The sequence below is a fragment of the Alosa sapidissima genome, chromosome 13, assembly GCF_018492685.1.
Source record: "Alosa sapidissima isolate fAloSap1 chromosome 13, fAloSap1.pri, whole genome shotgun sequence".
NCBI lineage: Eukaryota > Metazoa > Chordata > Actinopteri > Clupeiformes > Clupeidae > Alosa > Alosa sapidissima.
Genome location: NC_055969.1, coordinates 15,178,261 through 15,204,328, shown reverse-complemented (window position 1 = coordinate 15,204,328; position 26,068 = coordinate 15,178,261). Strand labels below are relative to the sequence as shown.

Below are 26,068 nucleotides of genomic sequence, written 5' to 3'. Positions count from 1 at the left end.
TAAACTATTCCTGAAAATGGATGTGAGCCAGACAGCCCCTGCCAACTGTGACACAGCTGGCAGATACACCTCCTACAGACATCATCCTGCTCCTCTAGCAGACCAATGGGAGGGGGGTTGTGCCATGCACTGAAGGTGTCGCTGGACACATCTTCATGACGTTGTAAAACACCAGAGAGAGAGAGTCAGCCTCTACGTATTAAAACTATATCCCTCAGACTCGTTGAACACATATCCTCAGGAGAGTATTAAAAGACTTGGATTCTTGTCTTGTTAAGAATTCAGCAATATAATATCCATTGAAAACACATCTGTACGTCTGTACATTTTGCTACATTTATTTACCTGTAACCTAGTCTTGCCTCGCCCTTTTCCAATTCACTAATCCAGGCTTGCAAAACATTATGGACCCTTATGGTTACTGCACCTGCAACAACTTGACCAATGTCACATATGTTCCTAATAGTCTTTCACCTCAGGCATCTTTGATATCTGATAGTGTGAGAGTGAGCATCTGTCTCACCAGCTGATGTTCTCTGGCCTGTGCCAAGATAAGAGTCCTGCCCTGCTCACTGCCACACAAGCGGCCCACTGCAAAGGCTGCATTCATAGCTGTGTCTGTAAACACACCAAAAACACACACGCACACACACACACACACACACACACACACACACACACATACAGTGTTTAGCAAAGTATTTGCAAAATATTCAGTGAACCAACAAATTGAAACCCAGAAGTTTAAATGCAGACAAGTATCAAATGACACACTTAATTCAGAGTTGGGTATCACAAAACATATGTTTTTAAGATAACATTACCTACACAGGAGAGTTGTGGGAGTTGTAGCTCGTTGTATACACACTCACCTGTGTCGCTGTGTGCCAGGCACTGTGCCAGTCGACTCAGGGTCCTGGTGGCCGAGGGCTGGCTCAACAGGCTATGGCAGGCCTCCTCGCACAAGGACAGCTGGGCGAGAATCAGAGCAGCTGAGTTGACCATACTCTCCCTGGCGTGGCCCAGGAGGTGAGACAGGCTCTCCAGGACCTGGCCCAACACCTCCGGCTGGCCCAGTAGCCACTGACGGCCCTCGGAGCTCTCCACCTGGTAAACAGGCATCATCAGATCACACAGAGGGAGGGAGGAGATAGGAAGAGGGGGTTGTAGTAGAGTCACATTAAAAAAATGAAGGTGAGCATCAGAACTCTGGAACCTTAGGATAAGTCAGCCACTGCTGAGGGAAAGCTTATTTTCCACTTTACAGAGATCTCTCATGCATGCACTCAAGTAAACATTCAGTGATATATGATTTTATTTACATTACCAAAGAGGCTATGGCCCCTGCAGAATTCATGACGATGTCTGGATCATCTTTGGTCAGGAGCTGTCCCAAGACAGCCACCAAACTGCCATTGCTCTCATGACTACATTTTTTCAGAGTCTGCCGAATAGTCTCACTCTCCATCAGAACCCCAAACAAGTAGGCTGCGCTGCTGCATAGCCTGCATAAATATATATTTTATTTTTTTTTTAAAAATCACCTTATCGAAATATCATTCAATTTTGCCACAGCAGTGTGATTCTTGCAATACCTTAACCATTTGGAACAATCCACCAGACTTTTTTTATTAATCAAACAATGCAACTATTCAACTGTGAAACCAGGATGCTTAACTGTGCTATGGGCCCCTAAGTCTCTTACATGCAAACTGTAGCAGAGGCACCATGCATAGTGATAGCCCTGGCCATAGTTCAGCTGCTAGCCCATGCTACCATGGAGACACACATACATGCTCCCAATTGGATAGCTTTACAGTGTAAACACATCTTCCTGATCTGTCTCCCTGTTCTGAAATCAACTTACCTTTTTCAATAAAGATAAGTATCTCTACCATTATTATTGACTGGGGTGGAAAAACTCCTTTATGCAATTAGACTCCATTAAGGGAGAAAAATGAAATGCTATTTGTTAATGCACTCTGGCACTCATATCAATTATAATGTTTGGTCTCAGAGAAATTACATTCTGCTGGCCTAATGCGTTTTGGCACCATAATGTAATAATTTCATCCATCTGCCCTCTTTGTTTAAAACCTTATGCAACAGGTTTACTCATAAATGTCACCTAATTGAATAGCCTCCCACACAACAGTTGTCTAGGCTAGTCTACTGTATTGGAAGACGTGGTATCCTTGTTCCTAAAGTTCCTAATAGCGCTTTTGATGTTTGCCTTTTCTTGTTGATGTAACCTATTAACAAGATATCATAAAGACAAAATAAAATGTTAAGTATTTTTCAAAGACATATTTTTCACTGATACCCACCAGTGATCCGCTGAGCACAGAATATGTGTAAGCACACGAATACAATCATTTTTCCTCTCTGCCCGAAGAATACTCTCCACCAGACACCGCTTACTCTCCTGAGTCAAGAGTATCAAAACTTCCACTGCAATCCGCACATGTGTGGGCTCAGAACACAGGAGATAGTCCAACACATTGTTTTTGTCACAAGGCGCCGGGCTGCAGGCCATGAACGTGTTTTGAAACGGAGTACCAAAGGATTACGCACTGCAAACAAACATAACAATGTTTTCATTACAGTAAATATAGGATACTACAAGCTTATAAAATCGACATAAATGAAATTAACCTTAAAATAAATGTTTAACTGTTACCAGATTAATGCATGTCCCGATTATATTCATTTGAAGAGATCGCAACGTTTCATATCAGAAGAAATCCGGGAAATCCCATTCGATGGCAACATCATTTGTAGGCTATCATTTGCGCTACGGTGGAGCCAAATTTGTTGCAACACAAATACTAATAAGCTATAGACTTGTCTAGGCATGGAACTTAATTGCATCCAGCATCAATGGCTACTTGCTATGCACTAAATACATACAATGTGCAAATGTGCCCTGCCGATGGCTCGGCGCTCCTACTGGCCACGACTTAGGCTTTAGTCCAGCAAAGCGAGCGGTGGGAGAAGAGACCAGCCCGTTGTCTCTATGGTGATGCATGGGTAAAGGTTAATCATTCAATTTGAGTAGCTAAATATTAAACTGTCGGCCAGGGTTATTACGCTAAAGTTGGCATACTACGCAAAGAAAGCAAACCATTTTTCTTTGTTTAATTCATTTTATTAATTTACAGTGATGAGAGATGGTCAGTTATTACCACCTTTATGCCCATTCACATATTCTTTACTCTATGTATTCTTGTACTGTAATATTCTTAGAAAAAAAATATTTCCCAGACAGCCCTCACTCTGACATCTCTCCCCCTAAACACAGATAAGTGTGAGAATACTCAGTGCACAGTGCTTCACCCAATCCAGATAAATAAGAAGTAAAAATCATAAGCAAAAAAAGAACAAATGAAACAACTTGTCACATGTATCTCTGCTGCTAATACGCTTAGGTGTCGGAGTTTGTCAGGGCTGGACCTTGATCGACCTTCGGCGTTTACGGAAGACACGCTTCGGGCATGTGTGCAAGTCCTTTACACAAACAGGTGGGGGATCTGTGAAGTGAAATTTATTATTATTATTAGAATAAATTACCATAAGTTGATGACGTTAAAAAAGTGTGTTGTGGGGTATGGACAGACACAAATAAAACAAAACTGAAATCCAAATAAGTTCCTTTCTCGTATTAAAAAAGAAAGGGAAAAAAAAAAAAAAGCACAAATCCATTTCTGAGTCAACTTAGGTATGTGGATTTTTCAAGTTTTTCCCAGGACATCCCTCAAATGCGAGACTGGGAGACAAGTGGATGAGGACAATCAGCTGAAACGGTCAACTGGACACTGCGGCAGCATACGCAGAATAAATGCATCTGGATTTCATGATAGAGGGAACTAAACATCTTGACAAGTGAGCAAACCCAAAAGACAACACCCTACCCCCCCCTCCCCCCCAAAAATATATAAAACAAATAAAAGAAAGAAAAATAAAATACAAAAAAATAACACCCTCCATTTACAATAACCACTTCATACATGTCCTTCAGTCAACAAGGGCATCTCGTACACATGCACACACGTGTACACACATATATACACACACACACAGACTATCTATATCTCTCTCTCTCTCTCTCTCTCCCTCTCACACACACACACACACACACACACACACAATACTGGTAGTGTGAAGGGCCAGACGCGAGCATGGGCGCTCTTGGCAGGTGTATGACTGGGAGGTGATTAATGCGAGTTATGTGCGCCTGCATTCCAACAAGGAGAAGGGGGTGGTACAGTGAAGAGGTCCGTGATCCATAGCATCGGAGTTACAGCAGATAGAGTCCCTCAAAGCCAGCGCGGGCAGCTGACATGAAGCGGGAGGTGGGGTGGTGGGTCGAGCCGGGGCAGGTGAGCGAGAAGGGGGGGGGGGGAAGGAAAACGGATGAGGAGTGAGTTCACGTTGACCGTCGACACTTAAAATGCAGTCCCATCGAAGAAAAAGAGTTCAGTGTGACTTCTCTCTTTAGATTTTTTTTTTTTCTCTTCGTCTTCTTTTCCTTCAAACCCAAAAACACACATCCATAGCAGCAGGTAGAGCTTTGAGGTTGCCCTTTTCAAAAGGAAAAAATGTCACCAAAAAAATTTCAAATAAAAAAAAAAAAGAAAGAAATGATTTTCCCATGTTCCCCTAATGGCTAGGCAAGCCACAGGTGTTTGACAGTTCAGGGAAGTATACTTTTCCTTTTTTCTTTTTTTTTTTTAACTCAGCCCATGTTACCTACCAACTTCACCCACCCCCGGTCAACTTTGTCCATCAGCAGATATCCCGCCCCCTCCTCAATTCATCAATTCATAGATCTCACCCCCCCCCCCCCCACCCTCCCAAAGAAATATCCCCTTCTGCCCTCCTTTTCCAATCCCTCAGCTTGGACTGTGGGTTGGGCCGAAAGGATCACCGCTCCGGTTCTGACTCTAGGGCCAGGACTCGCTTGCGTTCGCGGCACTGTTTCTTGTGGGCTGGCCAATCCCTCTGCTGGCATTGGGAACCACAGTAGCGTGCCACCTGGCAGCGCCCGCAGATGTTGAACTCCCTCAGCTGGGGGGCAAGAGAGAGAGGAGGAAGTTTGAGATTTTCACAAAGAACAAAAATTTAAACCCTCAATTGTTACAATTACAGCTGGATGACCCTCTAAGGTTGTGGCATTTTCATAGCCTTTGCATGCATATCTACAAAATGACATTTTACAAAAATTATAAACTTAGAAAAATGACAGTTACACTTTACTTGACAGTATCGACATAAGAGTGACATGACACTGTCATGAAAAAGTCATAAACGTTTATGACATAACACTTCTGTTATTAAGTGACATTCGGTTTTTGTCATAACAAGTTAGGGTTAGGATTAGGGTTAGGGTTTGAGGTTAGGATTAGGGTCAGGGTTTGTGGGTCATGACAGTGTTATGTGTTCATGACTGTGTCATGTCACTCTTACAGTATGTCGATACGGTCAAGTAAAGTGTTACCAAAATTACTTCATGACTGTGTGCCTGGAATAGAACATTACATGAAAAAAGTTATCCTGGTAATGTACCCTCTTCAGAAAGAGATTACTTATTTCACCATCATTACACATCTGAAATAGTAGTTTGTGAACAACAGACTGTAACACAAGGACCGTTCGCTGTACATTAATTATGCCATGTCCCAGGCTAAGAAAATGTCAATGAAAATCTCCACTGAAAAAAAGCTTTGTGTCTAGGACAAGGCTTAATCCATGTACGGGAAACTGGCTGCTAGCATCTACTCTAACATAGTCTAGTCATTAGTCAATCTAGTAGGTGTGATGTACACACACACACAAAAAAAATAAAATACAATAAAATTACAGTTTGTGTGTACACCAGGTTTTGAAGTCACTGGTCGGTTAATGTTCTGTACAGTAAGTCTGTAGGTACTGCTAACCTAAAATTCCCTGACCGTATTGTTGATGTGCAGCGGGAACAGTATTTTAAAAAGGGTTCAAATTATTTTGGACATGAATTAACTAATCGGTCATATGGTCGTCCACTTAATATGCTTCTTTTTGAACTTGATTTTGAAACATGGTGTGCAAGCAAAAAAGCTTACTGTCGATAACTGTTAAAGACTGCACCATGTAAATTCCGCTTACTGTTGATTACTGTTAAAGACTGCACCATGTAAATTCCGTACACATCTGTACGTGTAGCTTTACACCCCTACGATCTAGTGTTGTAAATACTGAAGAAAAATGTATTTGTGACAGTTGGGCAACAGTGGACGGTAAGCAGACGTACTCTCTTTTCGATGAGCGAGCAGGGTGGGTAGTGACACTCGTAGTAGGTGCATGAGCACTCCTCCTCCTCCACCAGCTCGCCGTTGGCGTTGTAGTAGCGCGTGCGACTCAGCTCCAGGTACTGCTCCTCTACGGGGTCGGCAGGCACCTGCTGGATGGCCAGCCAGTACAGGGACTGCTCTCTGGAGGAAGGAAACACACACACACACACACACACACACAGATTAATACAAATCTACGGTGCAGTCTTTATTATGCTACCCAAGATAAGGAATCACAATATAATCGAAGACACCTAACTACTCTTTCAGTCTCTCTTTTTTTTGTATGGCAGAGTTGAAGGATTGGAAAAGAAACGTAGAAGAGGGATATTTTTTTCAATTCAATTAGCTTTACTGACATGACCATTCTTATAGTGTTACAAACTCAGTGTTAAAACTAAATAAACAACAATGTTTTCAAATAATTAAAAAACATTTTACTAGAAGCATCCAGCTCAATATACTGCAAATCTAGGACATATCAGCCAGTAGTATATAACTAACAAGGCCACTGTTTCAATGACATCACCTTTGTTGTCACTCTTTAAGTTCCAGTTCAAGGGTGTGTCTACATCCTGAACTCTCAGGACTGTTAGTGGCCAGTTACCTTTGTTTGCTGGACAGCTCCTCTGGTTTGGGAGTCCATCCCACAGGCACCAGGCGTAGGTTGTCAAGACGGTTGTCTACAGTGACCTGGTTTATGTGAACAACTTGAAAACTTGGAGCGATTCCACCTCTGTGCTTCTCCCTGTGGGAATAGAATTCATAATTACACTTAAGCTTAACACAAGGATGATGAAAATAATGATGAAGAGGAAGATAAAAAGCACTCTGCAGTGCTCCTGTAAGAGTAAAAGCCATGGTGAACACTGACGATTGAACTCACCAGAGAAGCTCGTGCAACGGCCGACCAGCCCAGCGGCCTTTGCCAATGTCGAAGGCATAGGCGAAGATTTTAGCCCCATTACCATCAGCATCTACTTCCATTCGGGCCTGTAGGAATTAGAGCAGAAAAACTGAGATGTATCCAAGGAGGTGATGCACTATTTTTAAAGAGAAACTATGCAGTATTGGCAATTTCTTCGCTGTTTTTGCTTCTTTTCGCTGGCTCGGTCATGACGAATATCTGAGAAACTCCAGCGCTACCTTGTTCTAGCCGTTAGCAATTAGTTGCACTCATTACAGTTCCTGACACCGAGGCCGTCGGCCCGCCGGCCCACAGTTGCAAGGGTGGTTTTTCAGCTCACAGGCGCTAGGGGGAAGCGAGACGGCCACCATTCAACCCGAAAAAAGTCATATAACCATAACCTCTGAAGCTGTTAAGTTATTATACAGCTCTTCACAATGCAGGTAGAACGCTCCATTGACTTGAATGGGATTTCCCAAAGTTCTACCGGTCATTATTTTCGCCTAAGGACCTCTAAATAATGACCGCTATCAATGGCAATGGATCTCATTCAAAAGTGAAGGCAGACGGTTGATCAGTTGTGTTCTAAAGAACGTTTGATTCAAGTTCAGCGTGTGTTGCAAACTATTTGTTTCTCAGCAAAAGCCAAAACGAAACGGTAACAAATAAATGTAAAGAGACATCGCGGAGTTTATTTTTTCGTTTTGGTAAGTAGCCGTAGGCCTATAATAAGCGGGATACTGTATAGAACGCCGGTCATTATTGGGAAAATAAGTCCCTTCAGGGCGAAGCAAGACCCCTCCGCTGGCGCGTCTGGGTCAGGTTCGACCTTTCGGGACTTATTTTCCCAATAATTCTATACATTAAGGTAAATTAAGCTAATAAAAAAAACTTGCATAGTTCATCTTTAAAGTCAAAAGTTATGTCTGAGCAATGTTATAGGCCTTACTGCTGACTACAGCAAGACTAGGAATCTAAGGCACTGTCCACACTACTCCATAAAGAGTCACAAAACATTTGATAACCAGCTTCCATCCACGTTAGACACTGATAACATGGACACTTATCTTGTTATGAAATAACATTCTGCAGACAAAGACATATCAACGGGGGAGCAATTTAACCTTTAAGGTGAGTGCAAGTTAGATCCATGTCCAAGCAAAAAATATGTCTACTGCAGACCCTCTGACAAGTTATTGAGGGCTTAGGGCCGTCCCACCGTCAAATCGTAAAATACATGAGGGCTTGCTCACAGAACTCTTTTCCATAAGTTGGTATTTCTGCAGACTATACCTAAAATAATTAACAACAATCTGTAGTGTTGTGTTTTGAAAAACAGGTTTGCAATTAGGTTAAGCATAGACGCTTAAATCCTTCATGAAATGAAAATAGTATGCAATGTGGTGTGTCAGCTATGTCAAAAGTGTCCCATTCCCGTTAATAGTATTTTGAGCCCTTACAACCTCTCAAACTCACTAGATGAGGTCAATTAAGTCTTTGAGAGTTGAGGGTTTAGACCTTAGGCGAGATTTGGCCAGTGTTACAAAGGTAGTACAACCATATATCAACCATGTTTCAGTCAGTCAATTAATAGCAACATTACCCATTTATTGTCTTAACTGATCAAAAAGTTAAGTGTCTCAGTGCTTACTAAATGTGGTATTTATGTATCATGATATGCATAATGATTATATTTTACTTCATGAAAAACATTATACTAGACAGATGCTTGAATACCAGAATTCAGGACATACAGCTTAAATGTGCACCAGGTGTAAAACAAGGAAAACCAAGTCACTTAAATGTGCTCTGTCTCCACAAAAAAAGGTTAAATACTAACAGATGCATGCTTTTTAAATGCTTCAAGCTCAACAACATTCACCCTCGACCCATGTGCTGATAGGGATTGTGATGTATTTGTTAAACATAAATAGGCCTACAAACTAAATGTTACTGCACCGCATGATTATCATAACTTCCATAGTGTATGAAATGAATGCATCTGCACATCTCTTACCTCAAAAGCATAATTTTCCACCAACGGTATGTCCTGCTCATCAATCAGTGTGTATTTGGTCTATAAACAGAAATATAGAAATACAATTGAAATGTACATTTCAAGATTCTACTAATACACTCCCTGCTTGCTCACACACAAAAAAAAAACAACAATGCTGAACAAGAGGATCCCTGTCGGCTTCCTAGAACATGTTTATAGCTGTTATTGTGCGCTTATAGTGAAGTCTACATTACTTAATCTTATACTCACCTAAATGCCTTTGTCACGTAGATAATCACAAACACAGAATAATATACATTTAATGATGATAAACATAGCAACTCACACACTATTCAAAGACAAGCACAACACAGTAAATGGACTTAACCAGATAATAGATAACTTTACAACATTATCCCGAGTGGGTCTCATGTGATGTGGTTGCATGTAGTTAGAATAAATCTGGAAATAACTTCACGTTGGGAAGTTTTTCCACATATCACTGCTCATCGGCTGCCCTCTAGTGTCACAGCCCAAAGGCCTCAAGCACAACAACGAGATTATGGAAAAATATCAATCAGCTAACCTCAACTGTCAACTGCCTATTCGCGACATAAACAAAACCCGCAGGTGATATTTGCATAATGGTTAACATAACAACGCAGACAAATGGCCGCGATACCTTGATGACTCGTGCTTATACTTGATTTGACGTTTACCCAATGTTAACCTAATTCTGTATCTCAGTGATGGAGCATCAACTGATTCTCAAAATGTTACATGACGTCTAGTTAGCAATACAACTTAGCCACTGTTTTCTAGTCACTGACAACACGCCGGTTCGAGTCACGTTGGAAGGGATTCCAGTCGACGGCTTCGATTATATTTTCAGCTAACCATCTCGGTGTGTTTAATGCTAAGTTAGCTGACAAAGTTAGCACGCTAATAGACGTTAGAAGTGAGATGCTCAGCTTAATCAGATTGTTAATGAACGGTGATTATTTCAAACATCTACATCAGCTTGGCACAAATTATATATCAAGTCACGTTAGGTAGGCTGGCTAACGCATGACATTTGGTGATATAAATGCAAGCCAAATGTTACGGTGTTCTCGTTGCTGGCTAACAAGCTAATGGGCAGGCACTACTGGTAGGCGGCTTCGTGCGACAAACCGAAATTCAGCAAACTAGCTAGTTAGCTAGCTGACTGGCTAGCTAATTATGCGCTCCCCAAAGGTAATTTATGTTCCGTGACAACGACTTCGACGCTGTGAACGGAAAAATTACATAGACAACAATTTCAAAACCACAGGTATCCGCAGGATTTCACGGAGAGCCCTCAACAAGCCATTTTGTAAATGGTTTTGCGATCCCCTCCCCTTCTTGTCGCACATGGCAGCCCCAGGATTCAGCTCACCTTCCCGGCCACACGGCCAAGTCGAACAATCCCAAGCTTGAAATCCGACATTAGGAGGGCGAGTAAGTGTGAAGCGATATGAGAAGGCGGGTGAGGCAATATCCCAACTATTTAAAAGAACAAGTGAGGGCGACCCCGTAGCCCCACGTCGCTCTAAGTTTGGTTTATTAGGGTCAGCCGAAGCTCGACTCTTCCCCACCCGCTTCCAAACCTCCGTCAGACACCGCTGAGTGGCGTTGGAAAACGGGGAAACGAGTCGGTGTTAGGGGGCGGAAGCAAAGAATGTTAACACATGGTCCAATTGAAAACTAGAACAGAAAGACATGTGTCCAATCAGTAATATTGTTGTTTGACTTTAGATATTTGACGTACAAACACTGCCCTATTTGTCCAATCAAGAAACGCGTATTTCCATTAACTACCGCCCCATTTAACTACATCATCCCACTACTTCCTGTATGTTGAAAAAAAGGTAATTTTAGCGCGAAAAGTAATGTTTGGGCAGAGAAGGGCTCTGGTTTGGGTGACAAGAATGACTGCCAAATGGCTACACCGGCTTTACAATGTAACAATTATTGTGTAAGCTAGTCTCGTCGTCTATGTTTTGTAAATACTTCACGTTTCTCACTCCGATTTCCCAATTATTACCATAAAAATGACAACCACAAGTGTTTCTCCAGCAGGCCTACAATTTCATTGATGATACATAGGCTAATGTTTTATTACACTTGTGGATATGTGAAATGTAGGCTAAGCAGACCTGTCTATTTTTACTTCGTCCATAAAAAATGACAATGTCACTTGAAACTGCACGCAAAACATTGTGGAGGACTGTCCCTATAGGGCAGGGGTTCCCAAACTTTTTTGGCCCCAAATACCACTTCTGGCCAAGCACCCCCTTGATGTGTTATTAAACCCATCGACAATACTACCGCAAATGTAAAAATACATTAAGCTAATCCTAATAACTATTTTAGCCACAAGCACTTTGTGATGGAGCATACAGTGTGTATTGCATTTGGGGCTTTCTGCTATATGAAAGCTATCACTCTACTATTATTCCCAGTCATTATCATGGAAAATATAATGTTCAGATATGCGACAAATTATTATAATGGCATTATAACAACCCTCATAGTAATAGGTATATTTTAAAATGTTCAAATGTATTTATTGTTGCTTTTATTTTTCCTTCCAACTTGCTGAGGCCAGCCTGGCACCCCCTCGTGGCCCCCACTTTGAAAACCACTGCCTTAGGAACCTGCAGACTCAGTTCGAGTGGGGGGGGGGGGGGGGGTTGCAATATTCAATATATTCTTATTCAATATGTTCTTAATGTAAATTCGATTTCTGTCCCTCCCAAACTGCATTAAAATGGTGTGTTTAACTGCCAGAATTACAAAATGTTGTCAGTGTAACAGCCTGGTTCATGATCTATTGATGCACGTGCATATAGAGCGTGTATTGATGTAGTTTACTAGACTTGTGGTGGCACTAGATTTAATACACAAGTGTAGCCTACACTCTTAATATTTGAATTGAAAAAACAAACTGCCGTTTGGCAGTCAACCTCCCTGATTGTTGTATAATTCAAAGTCTTTCTATGTTTTGTCTCCACTAAGCAAAATCAGCTTACTTTGAGAATGTGAGAATCAGCACGGAATCAGCAACTTACAGAGTGAGAACACACTGACAAAAGAAAACCAAAGTGTCTTTGGGCACCAGAAAGTTTCACGTGTGCATTGTGTGTGTGTGTGTGTGTTTGTGTGTGTGTGTGTGTGTGTGTGTGTGTGTGTGTGTGTATGTGTATTTATTTATTTATTTATTTATCCCTCCCCACGAAGACAACACAACTTTGACAAAAGTGTTGGAAAAACAAATTATGTTTAATGTTTTATATCCTTCACAGCCACAATTCACCATTTTGGGGTGCAGCCGTGGCCTACTGGTTAGTGCTTTGTACTTGTAACCAGAGGGTTGCCGGTTTGAACCCCGACCAGTAGGCACGGCTGAAGTGCCCTTAAGGAATACACCTAACCCCTCACTGCTCCCCGAGTGCCACTGTTGTTGCAGGCAGCTCACTGCGCCGGGATTAGTGTGTGCTGCATTTCACTGTGTGTTCACTGCGTGCTGAGTGTGTTTCACTAATTCACGGATTGGGATAAATGCAGAGACCATGCAATTTCCCTCATGGGATCAAAAGAGTATATATATATACTGTATATTTATACTTATACCTCAGCTGTGCACTTTTTTATCATATTCTCATGGGGTAGTTGTCTGAATGCTTTTTAAAGCAAAGAAAAACAGTCAACATGCTCAACATAGGCTGGGAACACCTTAGACTGTTGGAGAACCATTCCAAGTGTCTAGGCTATATAAAGCTGGTTGAGTAATGCCAAAAATCAAAGCCTATTTCATATTGTTAATCTTCATTACTGTTTTGAAATGAAATAAATAGTAAAAATAACTAAATAAAGAAAACACAGAAAACCCATGAATGAGTCAATGTAATAAATGTGACTGATATAATATATGCTGATTTTTTTCTCTCTCAATATTTTTAGCCTGAACCTGTTAGCCAATCTGACTTTGCTCTTTGGGTCCGCCTTTAAAAGATCCTTCGTTTTACAACTTAGGGAAGTAACCAGCTGGTTTTGTTGAATGCACACGATTGCACATGATTGTGATTGGATCCTGGATTTTGGTAATTCGTAGATTGGACGTAATTTGTTCACAGTAATTAATAAGGTCCGTTCAGTTCAAATTGTGTAGGATAAGCTTAAGTTAAGCTTGTAGTCAAGGTTGAGAAACCAATTTCCTGAATGTTTTTGACATGACTCTAAACCATGTGGTAATATAATAGGCTACCTGGATAATAGAGTCTGGAAAAAGAGGAGCGGCTTAAGCTGAGGATAAAACTTCCTTACACAACCCAAACAGTCAAACTAAATCAAAACCTTTGGAGATACTACTTGCCTTAACATTGATAATGAATTTGTTATAAAATACATATTATACATATATTACATTATATAATTACATATTTGCTATAATAAGACATATTTAATTTGAGTACCAGTAACTCAATTATTTATATTCAAGGTCTCCTCCTTGACCATTCTCCATTTACCAGCATTCACTTTTTAACTGCATTCTCCACAAGTCAAAGTGCCCTAAAGACACAGCCCATTGGTATTTAGTGCAGCCAATACTGCACACCATGACAACTATACATGTCGAATAGCAGAAAACAAAAACTATTGAAAACACTTATAGGCTACAGCTCAGTTTGATTATTTTAATGTGCTTGCAAAGGATCATGGGACTCAAACACTCGAAAGTTGAGTTGATATTTAAATATGTTTTAGCTTTACAAATAATAATAGTTAGGACTACGTTTCGTTTTCCAATTATTACGTTGTGATCATAGACTAGGCTATGGTTGTGATGAATCAGTATTTCCAGGTTTAACCCGGTTTACAGGATGTTGGCGGTAAGGCAGTGCTGCGTTACCTGCTCATCAACTCACTTTACACTGCCTACAGGGCTCAACTTCCGTGTTGTGCACCTGTGGCACAGGTAGCCTATACACCTGCACTGCGTCAATTGTTCATAAGTGGATACATCTTCGATGATCAAGGCGCATAATTATTGAGTAGCTGAACACTGTATCGACGGTTCAATCTAAAAAGAATAGGCCTGTCCCACACCATAGCATGACTGAGGACAGAGGAATTTGCGATTTAGCTGTGGTGTCCTTACATGATAACGAGCCAGAGGCCGACATGGAAGACCGGGAGAGTACTGCCTGCCATCAGAGGAAAACAGACTCGAAACAACCCGAAGACACTTCTTACCATCGGTTAAACGGAGGAACGGATAACGTTGACGAAAGTGGACACGCTGTTGCTTTAACATCAACCAACAATCCAAAGTCCGACGCAGATCCTTCTCAAATGACCTGTGTTGACCACGACTCTGAGTTGGACTGGTTTTGTAGTTCCGAGGGGAAGCTTATATGTTCTCACTGCGCCATTGTGGGACCGTGTCAGGGTCATATGGTGACACCACTCGGCACTCAAGCAACAACAGTGAGGGTGAGTGATGTTTAACATTATAATTTCAGAAGTCACATAATATCCTTTTGATGAAGCTTGGATGAATGAGGGAGGACGATGGGGCATACATTTCTATCACAATGTTTCTTATTAATTGGCTGCACATGTATTGCAACAGGTTTTTGTATTTGGTGCTTGTTTACCTGCCATATAGACTAATCTTAATTCTCTAAACCATAACCATTTTGCAACATTTGTATTTTGTTTGTCATTGACACAGGTTTAATAAAAATAACAGTAATCATTAAATGTTTTTACTCCTGGTATTGCCAGAAGGTTGGCTATTAAATGCATTTATGTCACAATCATGGATGTTAAATCATTGGTAGTTTATGTCACAGTCATGACTCGGATATGCACGCAAAAACTGGAAATACAAGTTCATGCTGATATTTGAAAGACATGTTGAACTCATGCTTTGGATTACTCAGCTGTAAAGCATACTCTCCCCAACATTCCTGCCTTTGACCTAATATAAAATACACATCATTTTCAAATCTCATGGAAATATGTAGCCTAATGTGTACTGTACTCCAGTATCAATAGATGACCCACACTCACACTGTCAGATCAAAGTGTCCTTGTACAGATCTTATTGAACAACAGGAGCAAGGGACAACATTGCTTCTAACAAGTATTTGTAATCAGGAGGATTTCTGTCAGCATTGTGCCTCATCTTCATTCTGTTTTTCAATGTAGGGTATGTAACATGCGGCACATAAATTAGTGAATAAATAATTCAGCTATTAATGAATTAATTGCATTTGTTTCATGTGTACAGAATCAGCTTGTGGACATCTGTGAGAAAATGCAGATGCAAGCATTACGGATTGAGCGCTTTATCAGCCAAACCTTGTCTGTCAAAGAGAAAGCTATACAGGTAGGAACTGTGTGTGTGTGTGTGTGTGTGTGTGTGTGCGTCTGTGTGTGCGTCTCATGACTGAGACTAGGTGTGTTTGAATTTGTGTGGATTTTAATTCCAGTGCAATGCATGCAAATAAAAAGCCTTGTGATAAACATAATACAAGTCTTTAGTTTGTCAACATTTCTGTCCGGGTGTGTTTGTGTGAAAGAAAAAGACTCACAACACTATAGTGAACTGCGTCTCATATGAAATACGAAAAGGTAAACAGCAATACAAATGACCTATACCAATTTTGTATCTTAATACTGTAGAAATAAATAAGTTAAAAAATAAATGCTTAGAAATGTAAAAATTAGGTTTTGACAGACATTAAGATCAAAAGAAAGTTTGTGCGTAAATGCTAATATAGCCAGTAAAAGACCGAGTCTGAGTATAGTTTGGCATGACATGGTATAGGGGCAGAGCAGGCAGACTCATAACCAATAGTCACTTTCACCCCTCTATTTCTGTGAGAAGTTGAACAGCCAATTAGACTGGAGCTAAAACGCTCATTGTTATGTCTTCTAATCGAGCATCTACACAACAAAGCGGACAGGAATTTGGCCATGATGTCCACTGCCCACCAAAGCAAATGAATTCAACAACGCAGCTTCTTACCATGGCAGAATAGAAACAATATATTTTAATCACAGCCTCCTTAAATCTGTGTGTGTGTGTGTGTGTGTGTGTGTGTGTGTGTGTATGTGTATGTGTGCATGTATTGTATATCTATGCTTTGGTTTGACTTTTTCTGGGTTCTGCTGACTGTGTGTAGGCTGATGCGAGTGCCGCGCGGGAGCGCGTGCTGGCCCAGGTCAGCGCGGTGCGGGAGGCCCTGGATGAGGAGGAACAGCGCCTCCTGGAGGCTGTGCAGAGAGAGCAGGAGCGCGTGGAGCAGTGTCTGCTCACGCAGCGCGCTCACTGGAGCCAGGCCCTCACCTCGCTCTCGAGCACGCGCACCAACCTGGTGCACACGCTCACACACTCACAGGACGCAGAGCTGGTGGTGAGACGTCAAGACACTTCATAGATCTTAGGACAATAGAAGGAAGCACATCTTTTGATAGATAGATAGATAGATAGATAGATAGATAGATACTTTATTCATCCCCAAGGGGAAATTCAAGATATATATAGAGTGATTCAATTCAATTCAAAATTCAAGATGATATAGTGACAAATACAAAGGCAAGGTCTACAACAGAATCTGGAGAGAGAGAGATAGAGAGAGAGAGAGAGAGAGAGAGAGAGAGAGAGATGTACTGCCAAGATGATAGATGATTCCTTACATATAACACAGTGTTAGTACTCAAACATGTGTGCATGACAATATGTAATGATTGTTTTACAAAATAATACTCTTCTACCATTGAAACATAAGGAATGCAAGTGAACCACAATTAAATGTTTAACAATGGGAAATGAGGGCAGTACATTTGGCAAGACTATTTCATAATGGTCTTTCACATTGGTCTTAGGGTATATGGTAAATTTGACTGGGTAGAGTATGATTTTAAAGTTGCCATATTGTTTGTATTAGGATATTTGTATTTGGGTTGTGAGACAGAGGAGAGAGGAAGGAACATATTGAACGGCTATTCAGAGGTTTACTACAGCTGCACAAACTGATGTTTATGCCATGGTAGTTTGTCCGTACAGTATGTGAAAATGCTAAAAGATGATTTATTTGAAATCAATACAGAACATCATGAGATTAATTATGATAATGGTGTCACTGATCATATCAGTTTTGTTTTCCAGACATCCAGTCAACAAATAAATGACAGGTAAATAATGATTGTTTTGCTGAATACATTACATTGATTTAATGTTTTAAAAGCATTAAAGGACTTTTGTCAGATAGATCAGAATGTTTTAGTTCAATCTTATGCTGTATGTCATTGAAACACCATCAGGGAAAAGTCACATGCTGAGCTTGTGAAAAGTTACTCATTGATAAAATAAGTCACCTGACATTGTCTGACCAATTACCTGTGTGTCCCTGTATATGTGTGTGTGTGTGTGTGTGTGTGTGTGTGTGTGTGTGTGTGTGTGTGTGTGTGCGCGAATGTGCGTGTGTACTGTATGTGTGTGTGTTTAAGGGTGGAGGAGGCCGAGGGGGTGGGGGAGCCACGTGACACCGAGCAGCTGAATCTCAGCTCAGACTGCAGCGACAGCAGACTCATGCAGGGCCTGTGGGCCAGTGCTCTTCTCCTGGGCCCCTCAGGTTAGTCAGAGGCCTACAGCTCAGCGTACCGCGCATAGCCCATCTTCGCCAACACTCTGCTAACATGAAACATGCCACTGATGGTGATCAAGTGCTCCCTTACTCCGATTGTTTTACTGTCCTCCTCCTCCTCTCTCTCTCTTACACACTTTCATTCTTTATCTATCTATCTGTCTATCGATCTATCTACCTACCAGGTAGGCTATTTATTATCTATTTATCTTGGTATGCATACCTTTACATTCCTCATCGCACCAACATTGTGGTGTGATATTTCTGATATTTCTTCTTAAATTCTGATTCTAGTGCTTCTACTTCCTTAATACATTAATACAGCTATTACTACTACCATTACTACTAGCAGTATTACTATCATTACTATCTTTAATTGTACTACGACTCCTCTCTTACTGTAAGAATACAGAATACAGTATCAGCAGCAGGTCCTAGGCCACTTCAGATCACTGAACCCAGGAAAGGACCGGAACGCATGAAAAACTTTTTCAAACTTTAAGGGCCTGTGTCCACGAATCACGTTTTTTGCGCTGATAGCGCCCTCAACCTCATTTTCAGAGCACTTCGGTCAAGTGTTTATTGTCGCTAGGTTTCGAAGTTTTGATTGGTCGTCGAGAAAGAAGTGACATTGACAAGCCCAGCGCTGTTCTATAAGTTGAACAGATTTCAACTTTCAGCGCTTTGAATGCTGCAAGGAAAAACGATCAGCACCGAGGGTTTTTTTTACGCCAAGGGCGCTGAGCGCTGGGAACGCTGAACTTCATAGGATTTGTAGGATTTCCCCCCTTTTTTCTTTTCTTTATTCCTTCTTTATTACTATTATGTATTTATTTTTTATTTTTTTCTCTCTGTCTCTTTCTAAGTTTCTGTTCCGACTAGAAAATGAATGCAAGGATGATCCATGCAAATTATAAGGTTACTAAAGAAAAGAAAACAATAAAACAAAAAAAAGATTCAACAATTACGGGCCAGAGCCAAGGCCAAGTGTTACCCATCTTATAGAACAGTGTTTCTCAAACTTTTTTAGACCAAGGACAACTTAATCAATAAAAAAAACCTCACGGACCACCTAGCTAAAAAAAAAGAGTAGACCTACTTCAACAGTTTATTACACAATAAGCTTACTCACTGAACCACCTTGCTTATTGTTTTTGCACCTTGCTTATTGTGTCAGAGGATTCATATGATTTAAACTGGCATAGCTTACATATAGGCAGCGTTGCAGAACTGTTTGGATTTACATACAAGTTGGTTCAATATGGCAAACAACTCATCTATTATATTTTACCACGTCTGCTCGCGGACCACTTGGGATAGCTTGCAGACCACCAGTGGTCCCCGGACCACACTTTGAGAAACACTGTTATAGAATATAGTCTTCAAAATACATTGAAGACACATCTCTTCTCTCATCACTCACTTTGCCCTGACGGCCTCATGTTTTAATGCCACAGCTATTTAGAACTAAGTTTGCGTAACACAGTGGATGAAAATGCATGCAAATGCACATGTTTTTAGCTGATTATTATTAATGCACTTAAAGTATGTGAATGAGCTATAGACGCAGCTGAGAAATAGACCTCACTTGTCTCAGGCCAAGTCCAATTTAAACGTCAAGAGGTCTCAAATCTTAAGATCTTAAGAATGTAGACTCTCACCTCTTATATGGCGAGCTGGAAAATGCCCCCCGCAAACACTTCTTTCTTCTTCTTTGCCACACGCAAAGAAGATGTAGCATTGTTATAAAACCTTTAAAATCTCTAAACAATCACAAGTAGGGCAGTTCATCACAGTTCATCCATTGCAACTGGATTGATGAAAGGTCACTTACACCTGTAGGCTACATTGTATTTGGGAAAAGCAAAAGGTATCAGCATAATGTTATTTATTTATTTATTTATTTATTTATTTATAAACAAAAACATCTCTGTCAGTTCCATGCCGTTTTCAACAGCTATCAAAAACAAAGGTCATTTTTGGATGGATGGATTTTTTGTGAATGTTTCTTCTTCTACATAAGATTTTAGTCATCTTTAGTTCATGTAATACTTTATTGTCAATGCACAAATTAAGTAACAGTAGTCTGAAACGTTATTGTTAATGCACAAATTAAGTAACAGTAGTCTGAAACGAAATGCTGTTTTACATCTAACCAGTGGTGCAAATAACTGACATGTCCAAATGGGCCTTGATGAAATGCGTCGCTAGACTGTTCATACACATTTTAACGGGCCAAAGTTGAAGAGCTGTTGTCCATTATTGTTCGTGCAAATATAGGCTGATTCATGTTCCCTTGCATTGTGTAACTGAGGTCCATGGCTAGTCTGGCTTTCACCAGACCAAGCTCAATCTTTTTCAAGTCAATAGGCTATGCTGGCGACACAAATACAATCTCCTTTGGAAACCAATGGCTTACGCCTTACAGTATCAAGCGGACTTAAACTGCCATATCGTGGCGAAAAGTTGTAATAAAATTCACGCAGCTCCATGAGTCAAGGAAAGTATGAATGAAGTAGCCACTTCTAAATGGGACCTACTACACAGTAGCTTAAGGTGTGTTGCTAAAGCAGCCATAATGAAATGAAGGTGTCATTGTTTGGGTACTTCACACACACACATGCTTTTTAATTTCACAGACTACAACTACCAAGCTAGAATCAAAGCACATTGATTCCCCTCTTACACCCTGCACGCACTTAAAACAAAATAAACAGGCGTCTCAGTCTCATGCATGTATAGGCAAAACTGTATCAGACCGGTGTAACGTTGGTAAATCTTTCATTGCACAGAATGATTTTTGTAGCACGTGCAACAAATGACAGTCGAAAGATACAATTACAGTGCTGCTATCAATTTGCTTGGTATAACCGCATTTATAGTTTTCTACAAATGCAATCAATCAAATTGGCCTCCATCACTCAACCAACGCTAACGGTAACATTACCTAGGTCCTTATTGATATTATAAGATTAACGTACCTGCAGTAAAAAACAAGCATGTCCGATAAACATCCTCAGATTTATTTCGGCTTCAAGAAGAAATGGGAATTACATTTCATGTGAACATCGTCCTATCCTTATTAGACGTTCTCTGCGGTAAACTACAGTCCTTGTAGGAACCATTGTTTTTCCAACCCACTTTTAACTTCCAACAAAATTACGTCTCACTGCAACGATGCGCCATCTAGTGGACAAACGACTACTTATCGCCAATAGAGTGTCCCAGTGACGCCACTTCCATTTGCCTCCATGGGACCTATCTTTCAAAAAATTTTGAACGCCAGTCTATGATAATGACCACCAGTCTAAAAATAAATGATTTTCTGGTCCCGGTTGACTTGTGCCTTGAATTACCCATATGATGTTTGTCAATTTTAAAGACAATTTTTCATGTAAAGAAATTTGTAGTTTGTTTCGTAACTATTGAATTACAACATTGTGAAAGATCGTAATTCCAACGACTACAAACCCATCAGTCGCGCTAGTGACGTTAGCTCATTCACAGCCACACTAGATCGTACAAGCATACCAGCAACAGGTCTTAATTGGGCTTTCCTTGCCGATGAAAATACCATGAGTCAGAGGATTAAACACATCAGGTAAGTTGTATTCGTCCATAGACTGTACATTAGATACTGTTAAGTGACATAGCAGGCAGCAAGATGCAACCGTTAACTAGCATAACAGCTAATCTTATCGTTTCATTACGTTGGTGACGTAGCCTACATCGTTCGAGACGAGAGATGTAGTCCACTGAGCGGATTCGCACAAAACCAACATAACTTTTTAAGTCTATCGAACAACAGTACTTTCTTGACGTGAAAAATTATCTTTTAAATTCACACACATCATATGTGAAATTCGTGGCACAATTTAAACTGGACCAAAAAATAATTGTTATCTCTCCATTAACTCTCGTTTATATTTTTTTGAAAGATAGGTCCCTTGTAGCGGAAGTAAAACGGAAGTCACTGGGACACTCTATACTGAATGCAGCCATGATGATGATGATGAATATTTATTTCTTTGGCTTTCTTTTAATCCTACTGAATTTGTAATTATGTATCGGCCGTTCTAATACCGATAGTATGTGGGTGCCTGTGTGTGTGTGCATGTGTATATGTGTGCACCGCCATCTACGGGGCAAATGAGTGTACAGTCGCTAAATGTACACATAACCTAATTTTTTTTAGACACCCCCCCATGGATGAAATTGTACGAAACTTGGCATACCCCCAGAGAATGCCAGGTCAATCATACACATAAAATTTGGTGCAGTTCTGAACATCTTAACTGAAGATAGGGGCGATTAAAGCAGAATAATATTGCATTTTCATTTTTTACCGGGGGGGTGCAAATCACAAATGAGTGATTATGGGCCAGGTTGATGTGGGCCCTTGAGACCAACATACCATAAAAGATTCTTCATCCTCAGTGCCACGGTTCAGGTAGTTATTTAGGAAAAACTGCTTTTTTGGCGGTTCGGGGGGCCCAGCACGAGGGGGGGGGAGTGGCCCCCGGGGACGAAACAAAATTTTTCCGTAAAAGTCTAGTGGGGCTACATACCCACCAAATTTCATGTGCACCGGTGTTTCGGTGTCCCGGGTATCGTTGACCAAAAATTCAGGAAGTAGATGACGGAAAAAAAAGAAAAAAAAAACTTTGACAATCCCTATATGACCGTTTCGCTAGCGGCAGTCATAATGAGGGGCTTTCCACTCATCTTTCCACAACTCTAATGTGTTTTATTGCCCATCCTCTGTTTCCAACAGGATATGGCCTCTTAGGTGTTTCCCTAGATTATAATGAGAGAAATAACATGCAAGCACATTGCATTAACCTTAGATAGCAGAGGGTTAAGGATGAAATTTAAGAGTGTGCATTGTTGTGGGGCCAAGTGTCACCAATTTACCTTTAAAACAGTTCACATTGTTCGTGCTATCACTCCATGCCATCTATAAGTTGTCACCTCCCTTATTATTTTCCCCCAGACACTTAACTTTCCCTCTCTTTTTCCTATAATGTTTCCTCTTCACTATTTGGCCGATCACACAACTGTCTTTGGTATGAGTTATGCAGTCAGAGTATCAATTTAGAGACCAAAGTGTTGTAGTTCAACCACAGTTTTTTTAGGAAAATCACCATTTACCATACAGCTACAATAAAAGCATTTAACAGAATGTACTATATGCAGTAAGCCTAAATGTAACAGGATGGATTTTGGGGTTGATCAGGCTCAGAACTTGACTTTGAAAATTATTTTAAGTTAAAAAAATACAATTAGTTAAGAAATACTTTATTAATCCCAAAAGAAATGTGGGAGTGACAACAGCGCCATCCTGTGCATGTAAATGAAAAAAGTAAAAAATAAGTAAACGATAACAAAGGATGACAGTCACATTAGTGAGTACTCTGTAAGGTGTGTGGTATATTATTTTCATGAATATAACCGGAAACTTCTTTATAATCTCTGTCCAGCTCATGGGCCTGCCAACCTGCGTTTCCAAGAGCGTTCAGTCAGCACCATGCTCTCTCTGTCTGCTGATGAGTGCACGCTCACCTTCCTGCCTAAGCGCGCCCGCCAGTCCCCTCCGTACGACCCGGCCCGCTTTGACTGCTGGCCGAACGCTCTCGGCACCCTGGCCATCTCCTCGGAGACCCACAGCTGGGTGCTGGATGTGGGCCAAAGTGCTGCCTACAAGGTCTCTCCTTCTTGCACTTCAGGATTGCTTCACTGTCCTGTCTTGTCTCTTGTCTTTGTTCTCTTTCTATCTCTGTTTTTCACCTTCACTGTTCTCTGGTCACTGCACATTCCATGACCTTTTACATTATCCATGTTGATTGTTTCATCACTTTTTAAAACCAATGTTCTATTTTTAGAAAAATATGTGGGATATGAGGAAAAAGCTTTTCCACGTAACATCATCATCTTCCTCCTTCTCCTCTTCTATATATTTTCTCACTCTCCTCCGTCTACCCTTTAGGTTGGAGTGTGCTATGCCAGCATGGACCGTAAGGGCTCGGGAAACGGTGCGCGGCTGGGCTACAACGACCGCTCCTGGGTGCTGTCGCACTACGAGGGCGACTTCACCTTCTGCCACGCCGGGCGCCACACATCTCTACATGTGATCCGCAGACCCAGGCATGTTGGGATACTGGTGGATTGGCCCAGCCAGACACTTCTGTTCTACGACCCGGACTCCTACTGCGTCCTGCATGCCGTCAGTCACCACTTCACCGCCCCCTTGCTGCCAGCTTGTGCCGTTGCTGACCGCAGCGTCACACTGTTGCATTGACCAGAGCAGGGCAGATGGACAAAGGTGTAGCTCAATTTATATGGTAAAAAGAGAACGTAAGGTCTGCTTATAACTATTTTGCTGCTGCAGTGCAATAATCGTGACCTTTTACTGGAGGGGAGCTGTGGTACTGGAGGGGAGAAGTGGCAGCATCCTGACCACATACATAACCCGATCCCATCCCCATCTCTCTCTTCCACCTGGTCTCTGTCCCTCTCAACTCTCCTATCTGTAAATGCACCCTCCACCCCTAATCAGACACAGACACACACACACACACAGATGAACATACATACAGCCTTTTTAGTCGGGCAGTCCTTCTCATACTCTCTGGCTGACTCATCCCAGCATTTCTGGATTAATGATCAATCATGACCAATAGCTCTTTCAATGTAAATATGAAGATCCAGATTCTCATAAATTAAGTTGCAAGAGTCACTAGTGAATGACTCCACTGAAGACTATTTCCCTAAAGCCACAGGTGTGTTGAGCATGTTGACAATATTCATGTTTTTCTCTTTTTTTATCTCTTTTTTTTACTTCAAGCCATTACTGTTATCCAGAGATTACTGAATAATCATGTTGGGATATGCTATATCATGCAATGTGATTGGGATGTTGATTATTGATTGATTAGTGTTGTAGATATTTCATTAATGCTGTTTTTGCATTATTCATCAATCACCTCACCTGAAAGTATTTATTTTGATTATAGCCTACTGCCTATTATATTCTGTGTAGTTATGATTGTGTAGAACTAAGTATGTATTATGTAGTAACAATTTGTATGAAAGTGCAGTGCATTCATTGAGAAAATGATTCACCGTTTTTTCTAAAAAAAAAATCTCTTAAAGAATTGTTTGACATTTAATATAGATTTGTATATTTATTTCATGTTATTTAATAATGGCATTAGTTAAGAAACTAAGACTTTTAGTTTTTGTGTCAGTACAATGAGACAACAAAAAAAAAGAAAATGAAAGATAACAACCAGCAGATGTCAGTAGTGCTTGAAGGCATGAGAAGGTACCATTATGAGTCATTACAGGTTTCAAGTGGAAAACTGCACACCGCAAATAAAGATCTGTGAGGAAAGCACCACCAAATCCTAAGTGCAGTAAATCTATGTGTGATCTGCAATGTGCAGAGGTGTATTTGGTCTTTTTGGTTTGTGTCTGGTAAACTGATTGATATTTTGTTAATGTTGTTTTTTGCATCATTAATCAATTACCTAAAAGTATTTATTTTGATTGTATTGCTTATAATATTCTCTGTAGTTATGATTGTGTAGAGCTAAGTATGTATTATGTGGTAACAATTTGTATGGAAGCGCAAATGCAATGTTATTTACATTTTTCCTCAGTTGCTTTGGTGCATTTCTCAGATCAGAATTGAAATTCAAACTCCATATCATCTCACTTGTGCATAAACATAATTTTTATTGTATATATATATATATAAGTATATATACTCTTTTGATCCCGTGAGGGAAATTTGGTCTCTGCATTTATCCCAATCCGTGAATTAGTGAAACACACACAGAACACAGTGTGGTGAAGCACACACTAATCCCGGCGCAGTGAGCTGCCTGCATCAACAGCGGCGCTCGGGGAGTAGTGAGGTGTCTTGCTCAAGGGCACTTCAGCCGTGCCTACTGGTCGGGGTTCGAACCGGCAACCCTCCGGTTACAGGTCCGAAGTGCTAACCAGTAGGCCACGGCTGCCCCCCATTGCCTTGAACAAACAACAAATGCTTTAGTACATCCAGGCACTTGATTGTGTACAAACGTCTGTTGTTTTTTACATTTTCAATTTCTAATGTCATGTTGGTCAAAATGCACTATACTGGTCCCCT

General features: G+C 40.8%; 3 protein-coding genes across 5 annotated transcripts in view; 1 reads left to right on the top strand and 2 right to left on the bottom strand.

Annotated features, from left to right (window-relative positions):
• LOC121680347 overlaps positions 1 to 4,807 on the bottom strand; it is an 11,894-nt gene extending 7,087 nt beyond the window's left edge. For 2 of the 3 annotated variants that reach the window (XM_042059681.1, XM_042059682.1), the window contains exons 1-5: positions 2,681 to 4,807; positions 2,328 to 2,573; positions 1,328 to 1,505; positions 873 to 1,107; positions 524 to 618 (exon numbers count right to left, since the gene is read on the bottom strand). In XM_042059681.1, the coding sequence (XP_041915615.1) occupies positions 524 to 618; positions 873 to 1,107; positions 1,328 to 1,505; positions 2,328 to 2,536 (717 nt within the window). In that variant the 5' untranslated portion in view covers positions 2,537 to 2,573; positions 2,681 to 4,807. Of the gene's footprint in view, positions 1 to 523; positions 619 to 872; positions 1,108 to 1,322; positions 1,506 to 2,327; positions 2,574 to 2,680 lie in introns of all 3 variants that reach the window. The other variant, XM_042059683.1, reaches the window with a different exon arrangement.
• Positions 4,808 to 4,856: 49 nt separating this feature from the next.
• On the bottom strand, positions 4,857 to 10,905 carry zmynd19 (zinc finger, MYND-type containing 19). The gene is made up of 6 exons (XM_042059753.1): positions 10,653 to 10,905; positions 9,254 to 9,313; positions 7,216 to 7,322; positions 6,937 to 7,077; positions 6,290 to 6,470; positions 4,857 to 5,067 (listed from the first exon to the last, which is right to left on the bottom strand). The coding sequence occupies exons 1-6, from the start codon at positions 10,701 to 10,703 to the stop codon at positions 4,924 to 4,926; spliced, it is 684 nt and encodes a 227-aa protein (XP_041915687.1). The 5' UTR covers positions 10,704 to 10,905; the 3' UTR covers positions 4,857 to 4,923.
• Positions 10,906 to 13,923: 3,018 nt separating this feature from the next.
• On the top strand, positions 13,924 to 25,652 carry bspry (B-box and SPRY domain containing). Its single transcript, XM_042059725.1, has 7 exons — positions 13,924 to 14,752; positions 15,555 to 15,653; positions 16,453 to 16,683; positions 17,439 to 17,464; positions 17,780 to 17,904; positions 23,397 to 23,620; positions 23,903 to 25,652. The coding sequence occupies exons 1-7, from the start codon at positions 14,372 to 14,374 to the stop codon at positions 24,212 to 24,214; spliced, it is 1,398 nt and encodes a 465-aa protein (XP_041915659.1). The 5' UTR covers positions 13,924 to 14,371; the 3' UTR covers positions 24,215 to 25,652.
• Positions 25,653 to 26,068: the final 416 nt, after the last annotated feature.

Excerpts from the sequence above, each read along its gene's own strand:
- zmynd19 (XM_042059753.1), bottom strand. The coding sequence starts at position 10,703 with ATGTCGGATTTCAAGCTTGGGATTGTTCGACTTGGCCGTGTGGCCGGG. Across the intron at positions 6,471-6,936 it reads GAGCTGTCCAGCAAACAAAG|AGAGCAGTCCCTGTACTGGC; the intron begins GTAACTGGCCAC and ends TCCTTCCTCCAG. Across the intron at positions 5,068-6,289 it reads GCTCGCTCATCGAAAAGAGA|CTGAGGGAGTTCAACATCTG; the intron begins GTACGTCTGCTT and ends CTTGCCCCCCAG.
- bspry (XM_042059725.1), top strand. The coding sequence starts at position 14,372 with ATGACTGAGGACAGAGGAATTTGCGATTTAGCTGTGGTGTCCTTACAT. Across the intron at positions 17,465-17,779 it reads AGTCAACAAATAAATGACAG|GGTGGAGGAGGCCGAGGGGG; the intron begins GTAAATAATGAT and ends TGTGTGTTTAAG. Across the intron at positions 23,621-23,902 it reads GCCAAAGTGCTGCCTACAAG|GTTGGAGTGTGCTATGCCAG; the intron begins GTCTCTCCTTCT and ends TCTACCCTTTAG.